Source organism: Dasypus novemcinctus, chromosome 17, assembly GCF_030445035.2.
Source record: "Dasypus novemcinctus isolate mDasNov1 chromosome 17, mDasNov1.1.hap2, whole genome shotgun sequence".
Classification (NCBI taxonomy): domain Eukaryota; kingdom Metazoa; phylum Chordata; class Mammalia; order Cingulata; family Dasypodidae; genus Dasypus; species Dasypus novemcinctus.
This window is the reverse complement of record NC_080689.1, coordinates 64,612,122-64,639,007: the sequence shown is the minus strand read 5'-3', so window position 1 is coordinate 64,639,007 and position 26,886 is coordinate 64,612,122. Positions and strand designations below refer to the sequence as shown.

General features: G+C 51.9%; 1 protein-coding gene across 25 annotated transcripts in view; it reads right to left on the bottom strand.

The window, feature by feature from the left end:
• Nucleotides 1–26,886, bottom strand: part of DYSF (dysferlin) — a 224,002-nt gene that overhangs the window by 147,434 nt on the left and 49,682 nt on the right. For 14 of the 25 annotated variants that reach the window (XM_058278900.2, XM_058278887.2, XM_058278891.2 and 11 more), the window contains exons 4-13: nucleotides 24,703–24,808; nucleotides 12,957–13,071; nucleotides 11,614–11,706; nucleotides 11,049–11,254; nucleotides 9,360–9,488; nucleotides 8,852–8,914; nucleotides 7,376–7,426; nucleotides 5,699–5,729; nucleotides 4,927–5,042; nucleotides 806–932 (exon numbers count right to left, since the gene is read on the bottom strand). In XM_058278900.2, the coding sequence (XP_058134883.1) occupies nucleotides 806–932; nucleotides 4,927–5,042; nucleotides 5,699–5,729; nucleotides 7,376–7,426; nucleotides 8,852–8,914; nucleotides 9,360–9,488; nucleotides 11,049–11,254; nucleotides 11,614–11,706; nucleotides 12,957–13,071; nucleotides 24,703–24,808 (1,037 nt within the window). The remainder of the gene's footprint in view (nucleotides 1–805; nucleotides 933–4,926; nucleotides 5,043–5,698; nucleotides 5,730–7,375; nucleotides 7,427–8,851; nucleotides 8,915–9,359; nucleotides 9,489–11,048; nucleotides 11,255–11,613; nucleotides 11,707–12,956; nucleotides 13,072–24,702; nucleotides 24,809–26,886) is intronic. The other 11 variants (XM_058278903.2, XM_058278898.1, XM_058278910.2 and 8 more) reach the window with 1 other exon arrangement.

The window sequence follows — 26,886 nt, the reverse complement described above, 5'->3', positions numbered from 1 at the left end:
TCACCGAGCACCCAGGTGGGCCCGGGCCCGGGCCGGGCATGAGACACCAGGCAGGGCCATGCGGCCTTCTGCGTAGAACAGGGGTGTGAGGAGACGGCCACGGCCAGGCGCACCCGGGGGCCCCATTTGATGGAGGCTGCGGGATTTCTCAGAACTGAGGGGTTTCCCGAAATGTGCACTTTCCATGCTAAAACCGGGACAGTCCCAGGCAAACGGGGACAGCGGGTCACCCTTCATCTGCGGAGACAAGAGGCCCTGCAGTCCTTCATGCAAACCCTCCCAGTGGGACAGCGGCTGCTGCCCAGCCCAGCACTTTCGGGGGGGACCTCCTCCTGGGGGCAAAGGAAAGCCAAGGAAGTGCAGCCCTGAGTGCAGGGGACAGAGTCCCGTGACGCTGCGTGCCCGCAAACACGGAGAAAATGGGCTCAGGCGGTAGCGGGCCAGACCAGGCGGGGCGGCTGGGAGAGGGCGGGCTCTCGGGAAGGCTTGCTTGGCTGACTCCACAGCGCCTAGGCTTCTGCATTAAGGCCTGCTTGCTGTTGTGTGGTTCAGAACAGCAGAAGCCCCTGGGAAACCGATAAGGGGTCTGAGGCGTCCCCCAGGCAGCAAGTGGAGGGAGCGCTGGGTCCCGCGCTGGTCTCCACTGGACCTTGGGGGTCTACCAGGCCGAGGGGAAGCCGGGCGGGAGCAGAGGGGCAGCCCTGGGGAGGGGGAGGCTCGGCAGCAACTGAGAGAGGGGCCGCCGGGGCCTCCCTCTTACAGGACTTGGGCGGGGACAGGGGGCCGGAGAGGGGTCCAGCCTTACTCTGGGGCAGGTCCTCGGCCCTGAAGACCTTCAGGCAGAAGTGGGCTCCGCGGAGGGCCACGCCGGTGGGCCGCAGCAGGTTGCCTTCAATGTCCTCCTTGTCCTCCAGGGGCTGTTTCCTCTCCAGCTACAAAGAAAACCAAGCACGCCTTCTAAATACGCCCTTTCTTTTCCCAAGACTGTTGCCTTCTTTTCTAATGAGCACTTCTGGTGTACAGAAAGCACAGCATTCCAATACCCCACACACCCAGTTTTCCTGGGGTTAACATTTGCATGAGTGCAGTACCTTGGTGACCATTAATGAACCAGTGTTATTATGATTACAGCATCGAGTGTAGTTCATAGTTGATATTAGGGTTCAATCTTTGTAATTGCACACTTCTATGGTATGTTTTTTTAATTCATTGTTATTCTGGTGATGTATATACATCCCAAAACTTTCCAGGTTCACCACTTCCAAGCACAGAATTCAGGGCTGTTCATCACACTCACAGTGTTGTGCCATCACCACCGTCCATCACCAAAACTTTTCCAGCACTCCCAACAGTAACTCTGTACCCTTGAAGCACTAACTCCCCTTTCCCCACGTTCACCCCTGTCCTGGTAAACTGTATTCTGCTTTCTTACTCGATGAGATCATACATTAGTTGTCCTTTTGTGCCTTGTTTCACTCAACAGGATGTCTTCAAGTTTCGTCCATGTTGCAGCACGTCACGGAATGTTGTTCCTTTTCCCAGCTGAGCTACATTCCCTCGTGTGTGTATGCCACATTTTGTTTGGGAGAAGGGGGCTGTGACTGACACTGGCCATTCATATGTTAAGCGAGGTGTAATGCAGCCATGTTAGAAGGCAATTGGCAGTGAGAATCTGAGCTCAGAAGTTTGAACAATTTAGGAGTCCCCGGTGGTATGTGGAAAGAGATGGGCTCCTTGAAAGTGAGGGTCAAGGACACAGCAATGTAGATAGAGGAATTTTCTTGAGCCAGTGAATTTAAAGATCTGTTTTTAAAAGGTGGGGGAGTAAACTATAATCCATGCAGGGCAGCAGTGCTCCAAAATGTATTCATCAAATGCAATGAATGTGCCACCATGATGAAAGAGGTTGTTGATGTGGGAGGAGGAGGGGGCGAGTGGGGTATATGGGAACCTCTTATATTTTTTAATGTAACATTTTGTGTGATCTATGTTTTTAAAAAGATAATGAAAGATTAAAAAAAGAGAAAATGAAAAATGAAAAAAAAAATTGGGAAGAGAATCAGGGGGGTCATGAATGCTAAGAGAAGAAAGAGTTTCAAATAACACTTGGCCTCCAGAATGAAACGCCGTACAGCAGCAGAGCAGATTAGTGACAGAGAAGATGGCAGGATCGTACTGAAGAGGGGAAGGGGGGAGCAGCTGGCAGAGGAGCACAGAGAAGGAAGAGCATTTGCTCAAGAAGGTGGTAACGGCTGGCAGGAAGGAGAGCGAGGGGATAGCAGCTTGGAGGTGGCAGGGAGAAATGGGCCAAGGGAGAGGGTTCTAGAACGGGGAAATCTTAAGCTGCAGATCAAAGGGCAGGAGCCAGGGCCAAGGGATGAGAGAAGGGACCAGGAGGAGAAGGCTGAGCAAGACGGTGGAGGACACAGGCTGGAGGAGGGGTTAGGGCTTGAGCAGTCAGAGCGAGGGGAAGGGGCAAGAAGGAAGACGATGGAGATGGAGAAGAGCGGGGCCCGAGGGGCTTCGGGAGCGCGCGTCACTCACCGCCGTGCCACGTTGCCTCCGGGGCAGGTTGGGGTTGGGTGCTTAGGAAGCAGAGGAAAGTTGGGAAACAGTCGCTGTGGAGAATAGAAAGAAGATGCTGGCAGCACCAAGGGTCTGGCTGAGGGTGGGAAACAGAAACTCCTGTTCATCCAGCCAGCACAGCCATGTGCCTTCTGTCACCAAAAGTGACCAAGGCATGGTGTGGACAAGTGTGCTGAGGATGGCGGTGGACACGAGGCCCGGGGAGACCCCAGGGGCTAGTAAGTGCATGGAGACCACCAGGAGCACGGGCGGGGCGGGGCTGGGCTGGGGAGAGGGTGGGTGGCAGGAGGGAGCCCACGGGCTGGGGACCGAGGCTGCATGAGGAAGAGCTGTGCCTCCAGCCAGGGGCAGCGAGGGAGAGAGGTGGAAAGAGACAGTACCAGGCTCAAGGGAGGGATTTCCCAGCTCAGGACCATGGAGGAAGCAGGGTGAGATGCTGATGGCCGTCAAGGAGGACGCGTCACTTCTCAGAACAGTGGCAAAGATGGGAGAGAGGACAACTGGGAGGACCCTGGGACAACTGGCTCTGCCTATAACCGGGGTAGGTAACCGCCCAGAGGGGAAGCACCAGTGAAGCAGACCTAGAAGAGGAGGCACTGCAGAAGCTGGGGAGGGCTGCAGTGACGTGAAAGCCAGCGTGAGAAGTCAAGAGCCGGCTACTCCTCCAGCCCAGAGACCCAGGGGAGCTGGGGCAGAAAGTAGGGGCGTCCCCCTGGGTTGGTTATAAGAGCAGTGGTTTCATCAGGAAAAACAAGGTTCCCATGAATGGGAAGAGGAAGAAAGAGTGTTATTTAAAAAAAAAAGATAATACATTCAGAGATCCCACACAGAAGGAACAAGAAGGTGCAGTGTCTGGAGAGATGGGCCAGAGAGGGCCGGGGCTGAGCTGTATGGGTGAGAGAGCAGGGACAGTGGCCCTTGGGTGAGCTGCAGCTGTCCCCACACAGCACCCTGAGTCTCCCTCCCCCAGCCCCTGCAGGGTGGCTTCCTGGGCTCCCGTCCTCAGCCTAGACCTCCTCGTCCTGGCGTCCTCAGGGAACTCGTCCTCCACCTCCACAGCGCCACCCGGCTTTCCTGGGCAGCCCCACCTCCACACGGCCCTCTCCCCCCGAGGCCCACTTTCCCACTCCTGTTGTTCCCAGTCCTCCCGACCAGCAGAGGCTGGAAGAGAGGTCCATCCACTCCTTGCTCCCAGTCACCCCATTTTCCCACATCACTTGACCACCTTTCTCTTCACCCTCCACCAGTACCACCCTCCCCCAGTCCCCACTGCCATTGCCCACTGGGCCTAGGATATCCTCCACCCTTTCTGGATGATTCCAGGGCCTGCCTCTGGATTTGCCCATTAGATTTCCAGTTCTCCCCTAGAATAATCAACGTCCATGTGGTCAACCCATTCACCAACCCAGTCCCTTGTCCTCCACCAATAACAGCTCAATCCCCCCTCCCCTCCAGCTGCTCTAGCCAGTCCTTGAACCTCCAGCCGTTCGGAACCATTCCTGTAGCAATACCTTGACCTCTGAGACCCCTTCTCTGCAGACAGTTTCCAACCTACCCTTCTCCTCCAATCCCCCACTCACACAGGGCGAGGCACCCAACCCGGGGCCCGCACACAGCAGGCACTGAGGAGGCCCTCCCCACTTCCTCGCCCCCAGCTCTGGGCCCGGTTCCCCTGCATCCTCCCTGCCCAGCCCTGCTAGCTCCGTCAAGGACGTCCAGCCACCACACCGAGCCCCTCTCCCTGTCCACCTGCCACGCCTGCCCCACCCATGCCAACGCCCACCACCCACTGCCCTCTCTTCTGCTCCAGGTTATTGAGTATTGTGAGGCCAATGGCTCCACTACAAACAAAATCCCCAGCCTAGAGTGGGCTCTCTTATGTCTGCTCTGAACTCTTATTTGCATCCAGTTAAGCTCCTTCCTCTCCCTAACAACCGTTCTAACCCTTTCCTTCTCTTCCCAGACATACAAAGATGCTGATACCCCCAACTCTAAAGACCTTTCTCATTCTTACCAACCATGACATACACAGGTAATGATATATTATTAAGCAAAATAAATGCCAGTTACAAGATATAATGATCTCACTATTGCACAAAGAAAAAATACCCATCTGTGTATATCCTTCTGGAAGGATATACAAGACATCAACGATGGCTGTCATTTTGGTAGAATTATTGGTTTCTCTTTTATCTACACATTTCCACATGTTCTACACGTCTCACAACTACCATGTATTCTTTTAAAACAGAAAAAAAATAGTTTTTTTCTCTTTGAGTTGCGCTTGGCACCTCCACCACTAGGAGGCGCCGTGACGAGGACCCAGGGAAGTGTACTTACCGGGGGCTCGTCCCCGGGCCCCAGCACGCAGAGGCTGGCTTTCAGGTAGCCTCTGGCCCCAGCAGAGAGATCGTCGGGGTCTGAGAGCAGCAGCCACTTCCTGAGATGAGCATGTCCTGGAAGAGACAGCAGCCAGTGGCAGCTCCCACTTTGGAACGGCCTGGGCTCTGTCCAGAAGCCCAGGAGGACAGGAGGACAGCAGGACAGCAGGACAGGAGGACAGCTTCTGGGGGAGTCGGGGGCTGATCCCCCGAGTGGTGTGGGCGGGACCCAGTTTCTAGCCTCAGAAGGCGTCTGAGCGCTCGTGCGCATCAGTCAGAAGTATTAACTGGAATCACACAGGACCCGGCACGGCCAAAGCCAAGGCCATTTTCCTTCCTTGCAGGACTGGCCGTGTAGGACTTGTCTGCGGCGGCCCAGACCAGGGCAAAAGCGGGGGCGTGGGGCATTCCTGGGCCTCTCGCCCAAACGACCTGCCCTGTCCGAGCCGACGCCAGGCTCCAGCGCCCCTTGCCCGGGCCCTCCCCACTAGCCTCCCCGACTGGGCCATCTGTCCCCGCGGTTGAGGGCTTGACCTGCCTCAAGACCTGCTTGACCTGGGGAGGAAAACCCACCTTCTCTTCCTTCCTGCAGGCCCACCTCCAAGACCAAACCCCTCCCCTAAATGCTTGGGCCCCCAGGGAGGAAGTGTGAGAGCCCCAAATGGGCAGCCCCAGCAACCTCCAGAACCAAAACGCAAAGATGTGAGCAAAATGGGGAGAACTCGACTCACGGGGTTCCCTGTAGATGGTGCCCACATCCATCTGAAATCAGAGAGAGGAAATCAAGTCAAGCTGTGGCCCTGGAGCATTAAACAAAGTATGGTACGTTACAGGACTCCATTAAAAATCATGTTTTCACAGGACATTTGGTGACAGGGAGAAACATGCATCATTTCATAAATACTACATGGAAAGAAAGCAGTCATTGTGATCCCAGTTTGGTAAAATATGTCTAAACTTAGAAAGGAAAGAGGAAAGCGACACAACCAAATGGTGACAGGGCTACCTCTGGGCAGCAGTGATTTTAAAATAGGTGATTTTAATTTTCTTTTGAATTCTTTCCTGTATTTTATAAATTTCTACAAGAAGCGTAGATTACTTTTAAAATATGTTTTAAATTTAACCCTTGGGTTCTCAGAACAAGAATGTGTTACAAAGATTTGAGACCCAAACCCAATTAAGTTCTCATTTGTGATAGAATGACTCAGGCTCAAGCTCAATTCTTTTAAAAGAATGCTTAGACTTAGTGTTTTAGTTTTGTTTTTTTAATCTTGTGATGGCTTCCCAGAGAAGGGGGCGGGCATATTTTATTTGATAGCAGAGGCAGGTGAAAACAAATCTGTGCCCTTTCTTTCCTTTCGATAAATGCTTGAAGATTCAAAAATGAGAAAATCAATAAAAATTACATTGAAATACCATTCAGGGCTCCAGTACTAGCTACTTCATGCAATTTGCTAAGTCCATCCTATACGCTGAATTGCACGGTCAGTTCTCCACAGTGGACTGTCTGGGACGAACTAGCAGGCCCGGGTGGGCTTCCCCTTCTCCCCACTGCCCCCCAAGTCCCCAGGAGTCACGCCTAGATCCCACTCCCAGCCCAGAGTCAGGGTGAGGCCAGGCAGTGAGTGCCAGGGCCAGGCTGGCCTGAGATGCTCAGAATTGGGAGGAAGGCGGCCTCAAGACAAACCCCAGCGCTGGAGGGACAGGACGCGGCAGAGCCGGCCCCAGCACGCCATCAACGGGCGGCTCCACCAGCAGGATGACGGAGAACAGACCGCTTGCAAAGCAAATGAAGAGCATACTGTATAAACTCATGGAATTAATAATTAGAATATAGGTCACCAGACAATAGAAGGAGGGTAGAGAATGGACAGCTGATGGTTAATCTGTGCAGAACTGGTTAAAGGTTTGTTTGTAAATCTTTGGAAATGAATGGAAATGGTGAGAACACGTCACTATGTTTGTGACCAGCAGAGCTAGTTTATGGATATGACAGTGGTTGAAAGGAAAAGTCTAAGGACATGCATATTACTAGAAGGAAAGCTAAAAAGTGTAACATAAGAATGTGTAGCAGTGAAACCTCACGCAAAACACGGATATGGGTAATATCGCATATATAAGACTTTTTACAAAATGTAAATACTAATAAACTAGAGAGACGGAAACAACAGCAAATCTGTATGGCAGGGAAAGCATAGAGAGATTGAGAGGATGGGTTTTTTTGTTTTCTGTTTATTATTATTATTGTTGTTATTGAAATAATGAAAATAATGACTGAAGTGATGAATGCACAACTAGGTGATTATACCAAATACCATTAATTGTACACTTTGGATGGATTTATGCTTTATTAATATGTATCAACAAACTTGATTTGTTTTAAAAAAAAAAAAGCCAATATCAATTACCCGGAACTCCCCAATGAGTGCGTCTGTCCTGAGGGAGCGGGAATCTACCACCTGGAGAGAGAGAAATTAAATCTCACATGAACAAGCAGATGCATCAACCAGACAGGGTCCATCCTAGCAGCTCTCACCTCCCATCAAAGCAAGACTCCCCAGCCTGGGGACAGCAAGCCTCCCAGGCGAGCAGCAGCCAGCTCTTCCCTAGCCTCACCCCAGGCCAGAGCTGTCCTAAGTAACATTAACCCTCCTAAGAGCCCGGTGCCCAGGTACTGTCATTCTGCCCATTTTACAGGTGAAGAAACACAGGCACAGAGACATTCAGGATGTGTACAGAGTCACACAGCTCCTAAATGGCACAGGGCAGAGGTGGGACTAGAACCCTGGCTCTCTGGCTCCAGGGCTCACACTCTCTACAACTATGCTTTCTTTCAGGAAAAAAAAACAAAACCCTGAGGCCCAGAGAAAGAAAATCTTGGCCAGAAGCTAGCACATGGGCAAATAAAATAAGATGTGAACCAAAGTGTCCACGTATGCAATGATTTAGGGACTCTGGGGGGTGCTGGGCAGTGGGGATCTCCCCACTTGGCTGCTGCCTCCCATTTCAACTGCTCTAGATATTTCTGTGACCAGCAGAGCATGACTCTAAGTTGTTCCATATCATCCATGGCGTGACCTTAACGTTGCTCACCTGCACCCACTCCCCCCACACACACACGCACACATGCACACACATGCACATAGAGGCATATACAAGCATGCACATTCAGGGGTGCATGAATACGCACACACTCACAGGCACACACACACACACAGGCATATACATGCATGCACACTCACAGGTACACAAACTCACAGGCACACACATGCACGCACACAGGTGCATGCACACTCATGGGTGCACATATATGCATACACTCACAGGCACACACATGCATGCATACTCACAGGTGTACATGCATGCACACTCACAGGTGTAAACATATGCACACATGCATGCACACCAACAGGCACATACATTCACAGGCACGCACATGCATGCATACTCACAGGTGCACACATACGGATGCACCCATATGCACACACTCACAGGTGCACACATACCCACAGATGCACACATATGCACACTCACAGGCATGCACATGCACACACACTCACAGGTGCACAAATATACACACACATGCACAGACAAGCACGCACACAAACAGGCACATACATTCACAGGCACGCACATGCATGCACACTCACAGGTGCACGCATACACTCACAAATGCACACGGATGCACACACTCACAGGCACACATGCACGCACATTCACAGGCACCCACATGCACAGGCACACACACATGCATGCACACTCACAGGCACACACCCTCACAGGCACACACATGCATGCACACTCACAGGTGCACACACATCTGCACACTGACATGAGTGCATGCCTCACAGCCCGTGGAGAACACTTCGACTACTAAGTCATACCGTGATAAAGATGGGCTCATCAAACAGCTCTGCAGGAGACTCAAACATGTTGAAGAAAAGAGTCTGTTGGTTCCGAAAGAAAGGGGGTCAATTCAGTGTGTGCTGTCCCAGGCCCAGGGGAGGGTGGACCCCCCCACCCCCCACCAGCCCCCAGGTCTGGTAGCTCTGCTGAGCTCCGGGAAGTCAGCGAGTTCTGGCATGTTGCCCGCCCGGTCCCATGGAGGCTGCCATCTCAGGGCCGGGTGGCTGGCCCCCTAGGCTGGCAGCTGGGGGGAGAGCCAGGAGCCCAAGGCGGGGCTAAGAGCCCAGCCCTTTCTCCAGGCTCTCCGAAAACCCATCCAAGGACCAATGCAGATTTCAACCCAAAGTTAGGGCCCCAGGTCAAAACTCTGGAATGAGTGAGAGTTTTGGGTTAGGGCATCTGCTCTGGACCCCGTCTGGAAGACCCACACACACTGCCTAGCCCCACGGGTGCCCCTGGCCGGGGGCCTCGCCCGGTGGCTCCCACCTCGTTGAACAGTGGGCTGTTTCCCTTTTGGATCCGCGTCCGCTTGGTCCGCCCGGCAGCAGTGACCTTGACCACGGGCTTGATGTTCACCCCCGGGAGCTGGCGCCCCTCGATCACCTGGACCCTGATCTGAAAGCCAGGGGGTGGGGGTGGGGCGTGAGCTGGAGGCAGGGACCAGGGCTGGGTGGGTAGCAAGGAAGGGGCCACCCATGCCCGCGCTTGGAGAGCCAGAATCTCAGAACCCTTCGCTGCTGGCTTAGGGTATCGGGGTATTAGGAACCAAAAAGGATTTAGAGCATTACAAAGCAATCATATTCCCCCCAAGGTCACTTTCATCTGAAAAACTCCGTAGTTCCACATAAGAACTGCTGGCTGCAAGGAAGCTCAGACCCAGCCCCAGTTCTGCTTCTTTCAGCCGTTGGCACAAGCCCTGAGACCATCAGTGTTGACATTTTAAGCAGTTTTAACACTCTTTACTGATAATTCCTGCAAAGGACAAACACACATATATAGTCTTTATTCTTTATATTATAAGAGACGATACTTTCTCACAGTCTGAGGGGGAAAAGATAAGAATTTTCTTCACTGAAGTTTAAGTAAATGAAGATTTCAAGAGCCCCTATGCTGCCAAACGTTAAGTAAATATGAAAACAATTTTCATGACAAAATAAGATGTTAGCTGGGTCTAACTTCTAATCAGCAATTATTTATTTACTTACCAGCTCTCTTTAAAAAATAGCATACTAGGGAAGGCTATATTATTAATAACAATTAGAAGGTTGTGAGTGATTTTCATTCTCTTCATTTTGCTGTATTTTCTACAATAAATACATATTACTTTTGTAAAGAGAAAAATAGCCAATAAGAGCATGTCTTAAGAATAATAGTATGGAGGCTAAAATTTTGTCCCTCAGTGCAAACATAGTGCATACAGCTTGGATTTTTACTTAAATAACCATGATTTAGAGCTGAAATATATTTTTATGGTTTGTTGCATTTAATAAATAGGTTTAAGTTTCCTGTTTTTCCCTTGAAAAGTAGTATTGAGAAATCAAAACTCACTAAAAGTGGAATATTCCAAACAAACAAACAAAAAGAATATGCAAAGGACCAAAATTAAAGGGCAAATAAAACAGGATGGATTTTTGGATAAAAATATTTGAAAAGGTTAATATTAATAGTTTTATTCCATGAAGAGCTTGAACAAATTCAATTGTAGAAAAATCCATGGCTATAAGTGGGGTAATGGCTATAGGAAGAAAGGTAGCAAGACAGAGCTTCTTCAATTTGGGCATTTGATTAAAATGCAGATTTTGGTTCTGCATTTCTAACAAACTTCTAGGTGATGCAAGACTGTTGGTGTGCAGACCCAGACTTTGAATAGTGAGGACCCGGACAGATGGAGAAACCCTAGTACAGGGTACATTGCATCTCTGCAGTGACCTCTTTCATTTTCACTTTTTTTTTTTTTTTTTTTTTTTTTGAGAGCAAAGCCCTAAGACCCACAGGGACGGGCAGGGCTGTACTGTGTCCCCAAGACATGACCACTCAGCCTCTTCCCAGGGCCCCACAGGCCGCTGCCTGGGAAGGCTCCTTAGCACCCACCGCGTCTGCCCGAGGCGGGCCCCGCGTGAGCAGCTGCGGGGTGGCTAAAGGAGCGGAGTGGGGCCCGAGAGCCCGCGGCGTCACCTGGAAGTCCTGCGGTTTGTCCGACAGCGGCTTTCTGGGCGCACTTCTCTTCCTTTTGCCCCCGGGGTGGTAGGGCGGCGGGTGGGAAGGAGGCTTCCTCGGGGTGGCGGGGGCCCCCGGGCCCGGGGCTCCGCTCGGCTCCGGGAACGGCTCTGCCTCGTCTCCCGAGAGCCCCTGGTCCTCGGTGTCCTCCTCGCCGCCTGTGTCTGGGAGGACGGGCGCCGGTGAGGCCGGGGTCCCTCGGGCCCTGCCCGTGGCGCCCTGCGGACGGGCGATCCGAAGGGCGCGGGCGCCAGGCCCCACCACGCACCGGCCCCTGCCTTCCCCCCTCTCCCGCGGGCTGAGCCCCGACGGATGATGCAGAAAGAAGAGCAGCCGAGACTCGAGGGCAGTCAGTCCAGTTAGTCAACAGGAAGGAAGCAGAATGGCCCTGGCCCACCCCTCGCCACCCGGTCCTGCAGGAGGCGGCCTCCGGCAGGTCCACCTGGGCCCCGGGGAGGCTGGCAATGGCAGCAGGTGAGGCGGTTACAGGTGGTCGGATGGGACAGCCCTGGCCGCGGCTCACCCGTGGGGGCCGGCCACTTCTTTCCGGAGTACCTCGTGTCTACGGTGCTGTCGCTAAGCAGGGACCAAGTCTCGGCCTGGCTCTGTCCCCCACCTGGACAGGGCACAGCCCAGGAGGGATGGAGGGAGCTGAAGCTGGGAGGGGAGGGGGATTTACTGCCCCCCGAACCCCAACTCTGCTTTCCCTGCCCGCCCCAGCCTGGCACCAAGCTCAGACGCAGCCGCCAAGTCTGCCGGGGGCAGTCGAGAGAGCTTCCAAGTAGGGCTGGGAGCTGGCCACCTCCAGAGCCGCCCGACTCGGTCACGGCCACCTCCACGGGGCCCCGGAACATGTGGTGGCCACACCCTCGTTACCCTCTGTCCCTAGGAACGCCCCTTCTCTCCACCTACTCGACCCTGGTCCAGCTCGGCATTTCCCGGTGTCCCCCGGCAGGGCTGATGTCCCCAGCCCGTGCTCAGACAGTGCTGACCCCCCAGGAAGACGGCCCCAGCTCTGCCTCCCCCCCCACCTCAGAGCCTCGCACGGGGCTGGGCACCGAGGCAGGCCGAGGGCGGCCGTTGGGTCTGAATGTGGAGTTTGCTTCCAGTTCCCCGCACCATGAGAGACACTCTAGAGTCGATCCCATGGGCAGGTCCCCAACCAGCCCTTCTGTGTAGCTCTCCTCCCCTCTCCAGAAGTCTGGACAAAGTGGAGGCAGCGCCAGGCCCCCGTCCAGGCCCCCACCAGCCAAATGACCTGGGCTGGGTCCTCACTTGACAAGCCGGCTTGGCCAGGCCAGTGAAGACAGCTGAAAGGAACCTCAGAACTTGGCTCATTCCTTCTCCTCATCTAGCAAATGATAAACCATCAGCCCAGAGAGGTAGTGCTGCTGGCCCAAAGTCACACAGCCACTCAGTGTCGAAGGCAAGACTGGAGCCCGTGTTCAGACCAGGGCTTTGGGCAAAGGCCTGCTGGGTGCGGAGCCCAGTGCCACCCAGGGCTGAGGGTGGGGAAGCTCAGGGAGGGGTAGAGCCTCGGGTATCACCCGGAACACCCCATCCCAGCACAGGCAGGTCTTCTAAAGCACCCAGTCCCCCTGGGGCTGCACCATGCAGAGCACCGAGCCAGGCCGAGCTCCGGCCCTGGCAGCTGGGACAGGGAGGGCTCCTACACAAGCGCCCGTGCACCCGCGGGCCCCGCTGCCGCCCCGTCTCTCTGCATGCACCCCTTTCTGCCTTGCAGGTGGCTCTCAGGACTATGCGCCTCGTCAGGCCACCTGGGGGAGGCCGCAAGGCACCTCGACCCCCACGGGCCCCTGCTGGGCTTCTGCTCAGGGCCCGGCCAGGGGAGGGTGGGCTCCTCACCAGCCGCCACGTCTGAGTCAGGCAGAGTCGGGGAGGGCTCCAGAGGAGTGGGGGGCGGGAACAGGGGCACAGCTCCGGGCAGCGGCGTGTAGGACACCTGCAGGACCAGCGAGGCCTGGAAGAGACGGCAAAGGTGGGACAGCAGGTTAGCGCGCCGGCCTCGGACCCCCACCCTCCAGCGCCCTCCCTGGCCGCTGCAGCCCTCCCTCCACAGAAGGCGATCCCGGCAAGGATCACCATCCGCAGAGTCAGGAGCACAGAACCCTGAGTCAGGTTGGAACCCCAGCCCCACCACCCAGGAGCTGTGTGACCTCGGGCAAATATAGAACCTCTCTGTGCCTCAGTCTCCTCATTGTAGACTGGGGGTAGTAAGAGCAACGGCACCTTCCTTGTGGGGTCCCAGTGAGGATTAAATCAATTGACCTCACAGTAAGCATCTGGAGGTCAACCAGGAATCCCACCTCCCCTGCAGGATTTCTGAACTCTCCACCCAGGACCTCTTCAGGGAAGAGTCCCCCGTGGCCACTCTGCTCCCCCAAGGGCCGTCCTCTGCTGTCTGCACAGACAGCTCAGTGTTGCCCCGCTCAGGCCACGGCTCACCCTGCGCAGGTCTGGGAGCGCCGCGCGCCCCTCTGCATCCTCTTCCCCCCTCTCCCCATCCCTCTGCCCCAGGCTGTCGGGCTTTGGCCGGTCAAGAGGAGAGTGACACCTTCCTGTGGAAAGGGGACGGCTGCCTTGTGCCCCCACCCCCACCCCGGGCCCCACCCTGAGATGGGCATTGCTCAAAGGAGCACCCAAGCCTGAAGAAAAGGTACCGGTTCAGCCCGATCAAGACGGCGGAGTGAGAAGCTTCCTTTTCACACACACACACAGAAGCTCTGAACAAAACTGGCCGAAACATCGTTTTCAAAGCCCCAGGAAACAAGTAAAGGCTTTCAGAAACAGGGTAAGTGCCGAATCAGGAAGAAGACTAGTTAAAAGCAGTAGGGGGAAGTGGATGTGGCTGAACTGATTGGGCTCCCGTCTACCATATGGGAGGCCCTGGGGTCACGTTCCAGGTCCTCCTTGTGAAGGCAGGTTGGCCTGCACCCACAGAGAGCTGACGGCCCGCGCCCGCGGAGAGCTAAGGGCCCGTGCCTGGGGAGAGCTGGCACAGCAAGATGATGCAACCAAGGGAGACAAGCAGACACAGAAGAACATGCAGCGAATGGATGCAGACAGCAGACAGAAAGCAAGCCGCAAGGGTGAGGGATAATTAATTAATTAATTAATTTTAAAAAGCAGTAGGATCTCGTGGCACTGCCTGGCCCACCCCCATCCCCTCACTGGCTTGGGGCAGAGCGGGTCCAATGTGGGCCCCTGGTCCTGATTCTAGACAAAGCAGAGTAACTGTCATGCGCAGACCAGGAGTAGGTCTGTCTGGCACCATCTGACTTGTGTCCTGAGGGACTGAAGGAGGACGCTCACCACAGGCTCGCTGTGCCACAACTTGCCCTGCGTGTGGAAGGCAACTCACAGCGCTTTTCTACAGAACGCCCGAGGAGCGCACTCAAGCTGTGGCCACCGGGGGCGAGGATTGCTGGCTGTAGGACATACAGTGCAGTGCTCAGGACCAAGGAGAAACCGCTAGGGAAGAGGGAACATTTGAACCAGTACACAGAGAAATTCCTAGGGCCAAATGCACATGCCCAAGACAAAGCTGACGGGCAGAAAAGACCAGGGAGACTCCTGTGCTTTGGCCTGGATAAGCGCTGAAGGATGACATTTGTACAGGCCAATCTGCAAAGACTAGGAGGGGTGTTTTCTCCCCACCCCCCCCTTTTTTTGTTTTGTTTTAGTTAGCTCCTGATATTCAAGGAAAGCTCTGTCACAACACTATCTAGACACAAAAAGAGCAGTTGCCTCGGAGTCTAAATTCCAGCAAATTAAGATATCAAAATGTCAAAGTTTCAACAAATGATCACAAAACATACAAAGAAACATAAGTGATGGCCCAGGTAAAGGAGAAGGTTAAAGCATTAGAAATCCTCAATCCAGACCTGAGATATTCTAAACAAAGACTTTTTTTAAAAAATGGTCCTAAATATGCTCAAAGAGGTAAAGAAAAACATGGGCAAAAAAACTAAAGTTAATCAGGAAAACAAGAGATGAACACAAAGAGGATATCAATAGAGAGATGGATATTATGAAAAGAAACTAAACAGAGCTGAAGACAGTAACAGACATTTAAAATTCTCTAAAGGGGTTCAACAGCAGATTGGGACTGGCAGAAGAAAGAATCAGTGAAACTGAAAACTATTGAAATCATCCAGTCTGAGGAGTGGAAAGAAGAAAGAATGAAAAAAAAGTGAACAGAGCCTAAGGAACCTGTGGGACACCATCAAGTGTACCAATACACATATTGTGGAATTCCCAGAAGGGAAAGAAAGAGAATATTCAAATAAATAATGGCAGAAAACTTTCAAATTTAATGAAACACATGAATATACACATACAAGATGCTCAACAAACTCCAAACAGGATAAACCCAAAAAGTCCCACACTGTGGCATATTATAATCAAAATAGCAAATGCCAAAGATAAAGAGAGAATTTGGAAAGCTTCAAGAGAGAAGCAATGTGTCATGTACAAGGGAATCTCAATAAGAGTAAGAGCTTACTTCTCATTGAAAGCCATGGAGGCAAGAAGGCAGTCAGATGCCATATTTAAAGTGCTGAAAGCAAAAAAAAAAAAAAAAAAAAAAAAAGGCCAGCCAATAATTCTATACCCAGCAAAACTATCTTTCAAAAGACAAAGAGAGATTAAGACATTCCCAGATAAACAAAAGTTGAGGTTGTTCTTGTTCATCACCACAAGACCAGCCCTACAAGTGATGTTAAAGAGTTCTACAGGTCAAAAGGAAAGGACAATAGAAAATAGATCAAAGCCACATGAAGAAATAAAAATCTCCAGTAAGGGTAACAACATAGGTAATTATAAATGTCAGTACTATCATATTTTTGTTTTGTCATTCTGTTTTTTACTTCATGTAGGATCTATAAGGCAAACACATAACTAATGAGAAATCAGTGGTTTTAGACTCATAATGTATAAACATGTAATTTGTGACAAGAACTACATAAAGGCAGAGAGACGGAGGGTGTAGGAACACAGTTTGGGTATACTATTGAAGTCTAGTTGGTATCAAAGCAAAATAAATTGTTATAAATTCAGGATGCTAAATTTAAGCCTTTGGTAACTACAAAGAAATATCAGAGAATATGCAATATCAGAAAGACAGAAATTATATTACAAGTTGCCAGGGGCAGGGCCAGGGAGAATGGGGAGTTAATGCATAATGGGTTTCCATTTGGGGAAATGGGAAAGTTTTAGTAATGGATGGTGCTGAGAGTACCACATAATTAGGAATGTGATTAATTCCACTGAATGGTGTGCTTGGGGGTGAATGAGATGAGAACGTTTATATTGTGTATATGTTCCCTCAGTAAAAAAGAAAGAGAAACTAAAAGAGAAAATAACAATTATGACAATACATGATAGACAGTATCCAACAAGGGAGGAGAAAAGGCACAAAAGGACATTATTTGCACATATGGAAAAACTGGACTATAGACTGTAAGCTTTATATCAATGTTAAATTCCTTGAACTTGATATCTGCGCTTAAGTTGGTTATATGAGTGAATATCCTTGATCTTGGGAAATATGCATGGCAGCATTAAGTGTTCAAGGAGCACTATGTATGTAACCTACACTCAAGTGTTCAGAAAATGGATTGATAGACATATGACTGACAGAGAGATGGGCAGATATAATGAAACAGAAAATGTGGCAAAATGTTACAATTGGTGGACATGGGTATCAGGGGAGCTAGAGGTATGTTGGAATTCTCTATATGGAGTTTGTATTTTTTTATAACTGTCCTGTAAGTTTCAAAATAGTTCAAAATTGAAAAGGTTCTTTGTTTGTTTGTTTATTCATTTGCTTGCTTTTTTAATAAAAGGTACCGCTTCAGCAGGCTTCCTGGGTTTGCAGCTCCTCAACCAGTGGGGACCTGACCTCAGCCATGTCCCCAGTTCCTGCTACCCCAGTTCCAGCAAGCCTCCTGAAATCATCTTAATTTTCTATTTTATTATTTTTTATTATCAAAGTAATATGTGCTCTACTGAGAAAGTTTGGAAAGTAAAAAAGTCTTAAAAAGGAAAATAATGCAAAAGAAAGCCATTTGTCCACAATTCCACTCTATTTCATGTTTTGCTACTGTTCTCTCAAATCTTTTTAAACAAACATTGAACAGGTCTGCTGGATATAAAACACTTTATTTCACTTAATGTTACTATTTCCCCAGATTTTGACAAACCCCTTATAACATCTTTTTTTTAAAGAGTTATTTATTTATTCACACACACACACACACCCCACTCCCACTGTCTGTTCTCTATGTCCATTTGCTGTGCATTCTTCTGTGTCTACTTGTCTTCTCTTTGGGCAGCAACGAGAACCAATCCTGGGACCTTCCAGAGTGGGAGAGAGGTGCTCAATCTCTTGCACTACCTCAGCTCCCTGGTCTGCTGCTTCTTTATTGTCTCTTTTTGTTGTGTCACTTGCTGTGCCAGCTCTCCGTCCAGGCCAGCTCACCACGTGGGCCAGCACTCTGTTCGGGCCAGCTCACCATACAGACCAGCACTCTGCCTGGGCCAGCTAGCCACTCGGGCCAGCTCTCCATGTAGGCCAGCTCTCCACGTAGGCCAACTCTCCACTCAAGCCAGCTTGCCCTGTGGGCCAGGTTGCCTTCACCAGGAGGTCCCCCGGAAATCAAACTCTGGACCTCCCATATGGTAGATGGGAGCCCAATTGCTTGAGCCACATCCGCTTCCCAACATCATTTTTTTTAAAGATTTATTTATTTATTTCTCTCCCCTTCCCCCCCACCCCCCCGACCCAGTCATCTGCTTTCTGTGTCTATTTGCTATATCGTCTTCTTTGTCCGCTTCTGTTGTTGTCAGCAACACGGGAATCTGTGGCTCTTTTTGTTGCATCATCTTGCTGCGTCAACTCTCCGTGTGTGCGGCGCCATTCCTGGGCAGGCTGCACTTCTTTCCCCCTGGGCAGCTCTCCTTATGGGGCGCACTCCTTGGGCATGGGGCTTTCCTACACAGGGACACCCCTGCGTGGCACAGCACTCCTTGCACACATTAGCACTGCGCATGGGCCAGCTCCACACGGGTCAAGGAGGCCTGGGGTTTGAACCGCGGACCTCCCATGTGGTAGACAGACGCCCTAACCTCTGGGCCAAGTCCGCTTCCCCGCAACATCATCTTTAATGACTGCATAAATTCCCTTTGTATGGCTCTAGCCTAACTCACCAGACAGTTCTACTGAGTACTATTAGGGATGTTCATGAATGTGTAGTCAATGACAAAGCTAAAATTATTAATAATATCTTTGGACTGGGCTGAAACTTTTGTCTCAGCATATTTTCCTGGTATGCAGGAAAAATTAATAGGCCCTGCCATGTTGCTTCCCAGAAACTCCTGGAGCAAACTGGTTCCAAAATAGAAAGAGCTAAAAGGTCCCAGACACCTCCAGACCCCAAGCTTGAACCCTCCTGGATTAGGGTTTCCCAAATCCAAGGTGGGCAGCCAGGCTAAGGGGGAGCCAGGCGGGTAGAACTGTAGGGTTCAGAGCATTGAGGAAAGAAACAGAGCGGGACCAGTCCAGCAACCCAAGAGATCCTGGGAGGAGGCCCCAGGGGCAACTGAGCCCTTGACGTCCAGGATCCAGGGCACTGCGTTGCCGCCACCGCCAAGTTCCTGATCTGCCACCAGGTGTCGCCACTTGAGCACCAGCCACGGCTCCTGGTGCCCCAAGTTCCTACAACCCCAGAAAGGAAAAGAACTGCTTCCCTCAGAGATTCCAGTCCAGAAGGTCTGAGGTGCATTTTAACCACTGTTCTGGGTCTTTTCTCCACTTCATGAGAAAGCAAGTTGGGCTCTTTAGAGAAATAACGAATTCCAGGGCCAAGGCAGGAAAGGTACAAGATGAGCCTGGAACACCTTTTGGTGCCAGAAAGCAAGAAAATGCTTGAGAATGGCAGAAAGATGTCAAAAGGATGCAGAAGCCCCACTGGCAAAATCTGGAAAAATTCAACATTTAAAGAATGATAATGACAGATTAAACCATTGAGTAAAATAGGAATACATGAATCCATATAGATAAATACATTTTTTCCTTACAGTGGGATACCAACTAATGCAGAAAAAAATAATTGATTTAGAACATCACCATTTAGTAACTATTAAAAATAACAATTAATTCAACCAAGGAACAACAATGGACGTTAAAATTCATGGGTCAAAGCTGGATGAGGAACAAGATATTTACAAACTCAAAAAAAAAACTTACTGATTAGAAAGCGGGAGAGTTACTTTAGAGTGGAGAAACCCAGAAGACACACCCTTAATCAGATGATCAAGGTGAATATCACAGTGAAGAAACAAATCAAAATCGTACCACCTGTGAGAATGAAGTGAGGTCAACACAGCATCACTCAGATTATAATTGTTCCAAAGTGAATCACCTCAATCTAATCATGAGGAAACAGCAGACAAACCCAAACTGAAGGATATTCTACCAAATAACTGGCCTGTATTTCCAAATGCATCAAGGTCACAAGGTTATGAAAGTCAAAGAAAGACTAAGAAAGTAGCTCAGATGATTCTCAATTGGATCTTTTTGCTATAGGGACAGTGTTGAAAACAACTGATGACACTTGAATGGGAGTCTATGGATTAATGTAGTATTGTATGAAGATTAATTTCCTCACTTGGAAGCTTGTGTCCTGGTTATTTAGGAGAATGTTCTTTATCTTAGGAAATACATGCTAAAGTTTGGGCTGATGGGTCAGCAGGCAGGCAACTTACTCTCAAATGGTTCAGGACGAAATATTCTTTGTACTATTCTTGGAACTTTTCTGTAAATCTTAAATTATTTCAAAATAAAAAGTAAAAAAAAATCTCAGAAATCTACTTGTGCTGTAACCACAGATACCTCACTCAACAGAGGCAAATCATCCCTTGCCTTGCCTACCACCTCCTCCTCAGGCTTTTGATATATAATACCATCTCAATGATGAGGTAGAGTCATAGGAGAATACTTGTACCAGGCCATGGCCTGGATGACAGCACCTTGGAACAGGCGTCAGGAGATGACCTCCGTAAGAAACTGGGATGGAGCAGCAGCCCCAGATTCAAAAGACTCCCTGCAAAGCCCTTCCTGGGGTTTCTTTTTTTTTTTCAATTTTATTTATTTGTATTTATTTATTTCCCCTTTCCCCCCTCCCCCACCCCGGTTGTCTGTTCTCTGTGTCTATTTGCTGCATCTTCTTTGTCCGTTTCTGTTGTAAGCAGCAGGAGAATCTGTGTTTCTTTTTGTTGCGTCATCTTGTGCATCAGCTCTCCGTGTGTGCAGCGCCATTCCTGGGCAGGTTGCACTTTCTTTGGTGCTAGGCGGCTCTCCTTACGAGGCACACTCCTTGCGCGTGGGGCTCCCCTACGTGGGGGACACCCCTGCGTGGCTCGGCACTCCTTGCACGCATCAGCACTGTGCATGGGCCAGTTCCACACAGGTCAAGGAGGCCTGGGGTTTGAACCGCAGACCTCCCTTGTGGTAGACTGACACCTTAACCACTGCGCCAAGTCCGCCACCCTCCTGGGGTTTCTTGAGCATCAGGAAACCTGATGACAACCTCATGCCAACCTCCTGAAGAACTGGCAACAGCTCGGTTGCTCTAGGCACTCGAATGAGACCCCCAGCACAGTGTCAGGTCCATCCATATGGCCCATCAAGGAGTCACGGAGGCATCCCTGGCAGCTACAGAGTTCCTCCAGGATCTAGAACCTGGGTCAGATCTCAACACCAGAGGGACAGGCTCCAGGGACCACTGCTTCAGACCAGAGGTGGGATTACCAAGGCCTCTAGCTCTGCTGGGGATGTAAAGGGGAAGGGGCATGTCCATGGACCCCACACACTCACCATGACATCATACCCTATCCCTTCTCCAGACCATAACTTTCCTATGGCACATGTGTGAGCCCCGTGGTCTCCCAGACCACTTGACCTTGGTCTAGAGTCCTGGTGGGGCCCTCTTCAAGTGTCTCCACATCAAGGTGCCCAACCTGACAGCCCAGTTTCTCCAGGCTCCAACCCCAGCCCCACCACGGGGTTGTCCTACCACAAGACCCTCATCAGACAGCCACATGTCCACCAAAGCACACTATCCTAAAGCCAGGTAACCCTAGGCTCAGAGCAGTTTCAGTCACCCTGTCTGTGATCTCAGGGCTCACAGTCAACAATATCAGCAGAATTCTAGAGGGGCCCCGTCCGGCCCTCAGACTAAGGGGGCCCAAGAAACCAAAGACAAAGACAGGGTACAATCTCAAAAAATCCTCCCGGGCCCCAGGCACCCCTACGAGTTACACAGACAGACTCTGGGGCTCTCTGCACATTCTGCCAGCTCAGCCCCATTGCTTACCGCAGCTCTGCAACATCGAGCTCAGCAAGACCAAACCCTGGACCAGCCCATTCTCACCGCCCCCAACACACATCATGAGTGGGCAGGCGAGGCCCATCACGGACCTGTAATTAAGTGAGACCTTTCCCTAAGGCAACTCCTAGAACCAAGTCGACGGTAAGGTGTGGCCCTGAGTTGATGCGGGATCGGTTGGGAGAATCACCAACCCCTCACGGGAAACCCGGGGCCCCGGAAGGCAGTCTGTCTGCCTCTGGTCCCTGCTCCCAGCAGGCAGTGCCCTCCTGGCTTCCCCAATCCCCACTCCACTGGATTTCATATGCTCTTGACAGCCAGCGAGTCTCCTTTTCTGATCTGACTCTGACTTTTAAGGCTGAGGTAGATACCACCAGTCTTCTTCCTGTACCTACACCCTCACTAGTAAGCTGCTCTCAAAACACGTTTCTGAGTCTCTTCTTTCTTTCCTTCCTGTCTGTCCAGCACCCGCATGGGTCCGGAAGATCCTCCAGGGCAGGGGCAGCATTTTCCCTGTCAGTTCAGAAGCTGTCTGAGGGTGGGTAGATCTGGCATCTCCCACGGCTTGCCGCCCAGCTGGGCGTATCTACGGGGACTTCGGTCCACAGCCCAGCCTACAGCAAGGCCTCCCAGCCTCCCCAGCCCTTCCTCCTCCTTTCAATCCTTCCAGGGTTTTCTAAGGACAAAACAGACCCCACCTTCACTCCCATCACTCCATCGGCAGATCCCTTTCACCCTCAGAGGGAATCCAAGCTGCAACCAAATGGTGGCTCCTGGCATGCCGTGCCGCATGGACACAACCTAGAAACCGGGCCTCGGCGAATGCCCAGGAAGACTCCTCAGCTTCTGAGTGAGGCTGTCTGTCCCATCTGAGCACACCCTGTTGCCTGTAGCTCCCATCACAGTGCAGCCAGCCCTAGGTGCCAGGCAGGAAGCCCCAGCTAAGAAGACAGCCCCACGACTTAGTGCTGTCTCGGGGTCTAAATCTAGTCCTGGATAGCTAGAGCTGCTTCCTGGGCATCAGAGAGGGAGGCCCCACCTCTCCCAGCCTGTGCTCAGCCTGGGGGCTAAACCAAATTGGACCCAGCCCTCCTCTGGAATCTGCCACCTTCTGGCTCCCACACACCCTTCCTGGAGACATGCTGGTGAAGTGTTGTCAAGCCCTGCAGGCAGCCAGGGGTCCCAGCCCAGCAGGTTCGCAGATGGATTCTGGACTGACCTCAGGAACAAGGAGCAAAAGGAGAGATGAGGCATGCAGGGGATGGCCACCAGCCTGGCTCAGCCCCATGGACAGAGGCCAGCCGTGAAAAACTGTCTCAGCAGCTGGATGGACCTTTGAACTTGGAGGTGAGTAGGTATGAGAAGCACCAATATGATGGACACAAAAAAGGCTAGAATGGAGAGATATTTGAGCAGCTTTGCAAGGAAGGGAGAAGTCCTGGTTGGAGGCACTGGGGCCTGTGGTAATTTGAGACTTTTGTGGACCCTAGAAAATTAAGTTCTTAAATTAATCCACTCCTGTGAGTGTGAACCTATTGTAGGTGGGACCTTTTGATTCGATTCAGTTAAGAGCCATCTGATTAGAATAGTTCACTGAGGTGTAGCCCAGGGTGGATCTTAATCCTCTTACAGGAGTCCTTTCAAAACAGGATGAATTCTGAGAGACAGAGAGAAAGGAAAGATCCAGGAGCTCAGAGAGGAATCCACAGAAGCTGAGAGAGAAAGCCACCAGAGCAAGAAGCTGAAATCAACAGAACCCAGAAGACAGACACAGGAGCAGCCAGAGCTGAAAGCAATGGAGCCTGGAGGAGAAGGCAGATGCCACCATTGTGCCCTGCCATGTGACAGGAACCCAGGATCGCTGTCTTCAGGAAGAGAGCTTCACCTGATGCCTTGATCTGGACATTTTTCTCAGCCTCGGAACTTTAAGCTCGTAAATTAATAATCCCATTGTAAAAGCCCACTCATTTCTGCTATAATGCTTTGGCAGCCTTTAGCAAACTAAACCAGGGCCCAGTGCACAGGCAGGGGAGCAGCTCCATCCCTGAGACGTGGCGGAGGGCAGACCACCACGATGCCCACAACCCTCCACCCCTGCTCTCCCCCTTCACGGCTGGGTGCTGCCCTCTTTGGGATCCCCGGAAAGGACCCCAGAAGGCCTTGAGTCCTCCTCGAGCATCAGGAGCCTGGAGAGCTCGAGGGGAGGACAGGAAGGGATTCCGGTGGAGGGGGATTCCGTGAAGTCTGCGCTGAGCCAGAACGTCCTAACAATGAACACGGGCGGAAAGGAATGGATTCTCCCGGAAGTGGGCGTCTCCCGGAAGTGGGCGTCTCCCTTCAAGGAAACATCCCCGGCACTGCCGGCGCAGCCGAGCAAACGCCAGCGTCAGGAGTGCAGGGGACGGGGCCCCTTCCACCAAGAGCGTTTGGGAGGTGCTCCCCGATTCGGTCCCCGTGTGGCCTTCCCTCGTCGCCCCCTTTCTCTAGGTCTCGGTGCCGAGGTGCAGTTCCACTCCGAGCTATGCCCAGGAAGCCCACCTCCTGGCTCCGGCAGCCGGCGAGGCCCCCACCTCGCACACTCGCTCACACACGTCCTGTCTGAGAGGACTCGCCCCACGGGGAGGAAGTGTTTCCAAATCGATAGTTGCACATCCCAGGAGGCGGGCCTGACCCAGAGGGAAGGTCAGGAATTCTATCGACAGGAAAAAACTCCGCAGGGTATATTTAGCTCACTAAAAATAACGGGAGGCCAGAGCAGAGGGACGGGAACGGGCGGCTAGGACTGGGAGAGCACTGGGAAGGCTAGGCGAGAGGCGGGGCAGGGGTTGTCTGCCTCCCTTCCCCGGGACCTGTGACCCGCACCACTCAGATATTCCGAGTCCTGAGAAGGGGGCTGGGCACTGAGGGTCTGCCGGGGAGGTTGGAGACCACAGCGGAGGCTGCCAGGGAAGCGTGGGGAGACGTGGGGTGTCCACCGAGAGGCCAGTAGAAGAAGGCGGCGGGACCAGGCCCAGCACAGCCCAGGGTCAGCCCAGCTGGTGCAAAGCCAGGCTGGCTTGGACCTCGAGGGGCGGCGAGAATTGAAGGTGGATCGGGGGTCCCAGGGAGGGCCAGGCCTGCTTCCTGGGGAGGCAGCAAGGCAGGACTAGGAAGGGAGCCTTGGAGCAGAAACTGGTCTAAGCCGGCGGCCTGGGAGCACTTACCCCCGTGGGCTGCTTCTTGGTGTCCAGCAGGGGGGCGTTGAAGCTGGCAGACAGGCTGGGGGTGGCGAGGACCTCCCGAAGCGGAACCTTGGCTTCCCCCAGGAACCTGGGGAGAGAGAAAAGGAGTGTAGAAACTAGCCTAAAGCTCTTCCCCCACCACGCCCCTCTCCACACTGATGAAGCCGATTGCCTGGAACACCACGGATTCCGGATTCCGGGGGGAGACCCTCAAAGGCTGCCCCTCCAGCCCTAACCCACCCCCAGGCCACCCCCAGGCACCACGCCCCCGGGAGAAAAGGCCTGGGGGGAGGAGCTGCTAAGAGACTGCTTCTACCTCCAGCCCTTCCTGCTCCTCTGCAGAGGCCGGTCCTGCCTCCCCTGTCAGGCTGGGTGCTCCCACGGAAGGGCCCCCTCCCCATCAGACCTTGACAATCTAACAATCCCAAGGCAGGGCAGGGCCTCCACCTTCAGACCTGCCTGGCGCCCCAGCCTCTGCAGCTCCCGTGACCGACGCTACTCTGGTTGGTTTCCCACAGTTCAGCCAGCCATGATCATAAATGAAAAACAAAGAAACCTGCCAGTCTTCCTTCTGAGAAGGAAAATTGGGGCTGGGGAGACATGCCCCACTCCCCAAGGAGGCTGTCCACACCACAGACACTCTAATGGAGGGGAGTGGGCTGTGACTGGGGGGGCTGTTAGGAAAGAGGGGGCACCCGCGTGATGACCAGCAGGGACCGTTCAAGGCGTGCTCCCTCGCCTTGAATTCTGCGCCTCTGCGGCGACCGGAGGAAATCGGGGCTCGCGAGCAGCCTGTGTCAGTCTACAGGGCACACCTTGGAGGATCCCCTCACGGGCCATCAGTTCAGTGCCCCTCTTTCCTAACAGGATGCCACCTGGCACGTGCATCCTGGTCTGCCTGCCTCGCCAGGAACCGGATCTGTCCGGCCCATTACTGTCGTCGGGCACGCAGACTTGCTGGCCAGGTCATGCCACAGGCGTGCTCTTATCATTTGCTTCTTAACTGTTTTTCCTGATTGATAAACAATGCACCTGTCATCTGGGAACAAACTTTTTCTGTGACAACTGATTTGAATATGGGTTGTTTTTTTTTTTTTAATTTATAAATATTTCCTTTTTCAAGTGTTTTTATTTTGTTTTATTTTGGTTTTTTAGGAGGTACTGGGTATTGAACCTCATACATGCAAGGCAGGCGCTCAACCACTGAGCTACACCCGCTCCGCTGAATATGGGTTTTTCGATCCTACGGAATAAAACTGCCATCTTGACAGCTTATGTCAGCTTTCATTCCTCTTGGAAACAGGACACTCCCTATTACCTTGCAGGGTCCCTGGCTAGCGACATAATAAATGGTGACGTGCTCAAGATCATTATGTCTAACAATTTTTTTGTTTTAAGAAAAGGCTAAAGGGAAAGAAGGGAGAGATGGTCACTAATATTCACTCTGGGAGTCATATTTTCTAGACCCAGGGCTGACTTCCGTTCCTTGGCAGCATGGAGCAGGCTTCCAACAGCAGCTGACCAAGCTGGGGCCTCTGGGGTTGGGGGGGGACCCCAGGCTCCATCCCAGGCCCAGTGCAGGGAGCCACCTGTCATCAGTGTGCTGACTCAATTGTGTCCTCAGGACACGGACAATGTCGAAAAGGCCGGAAGACCCATGAGTCCAAGTGACATCAGCAGTCAGAGTGTCCCTGTCTGAGAAAACTGAGCCACACAATTTAAATCCAGCCCCACCTTGGTTTCTGCACACACATTCATTGGGGCAGCTCTGTCCTCCGTGATCTATCATTAAAATAGTTTTAGTTGCTTAGCTGATAAACAAAAGTGCCCGGCTTGTTTTGAAGCAAAAATGAAACCTGAAACTGTAACCAAGAGTTAAGAATTAACAAAGGATAATGATTCCTGAAACCCTATATAGATGCTTTTTCTTATTTTCTCAGTATATTATAGAATAGCCAAAAGTTAATACCTGAAATTACCGAAACTCTCTAGCCTGATCTTACCCTGGTTTACGGTCATTTCAAACTAGGCTCCCCTGTGTCTCCTCGGTAGGGCGATGCTTCTTCTAGACTGAGCTTACTTCTGTCTGTGGGCAGCTAATGGTAACCACTCCACCCTTCCCGCGTGGCTGCGTGAAAACTCTGCCCCTGTGGCTCCGGGGAGGCA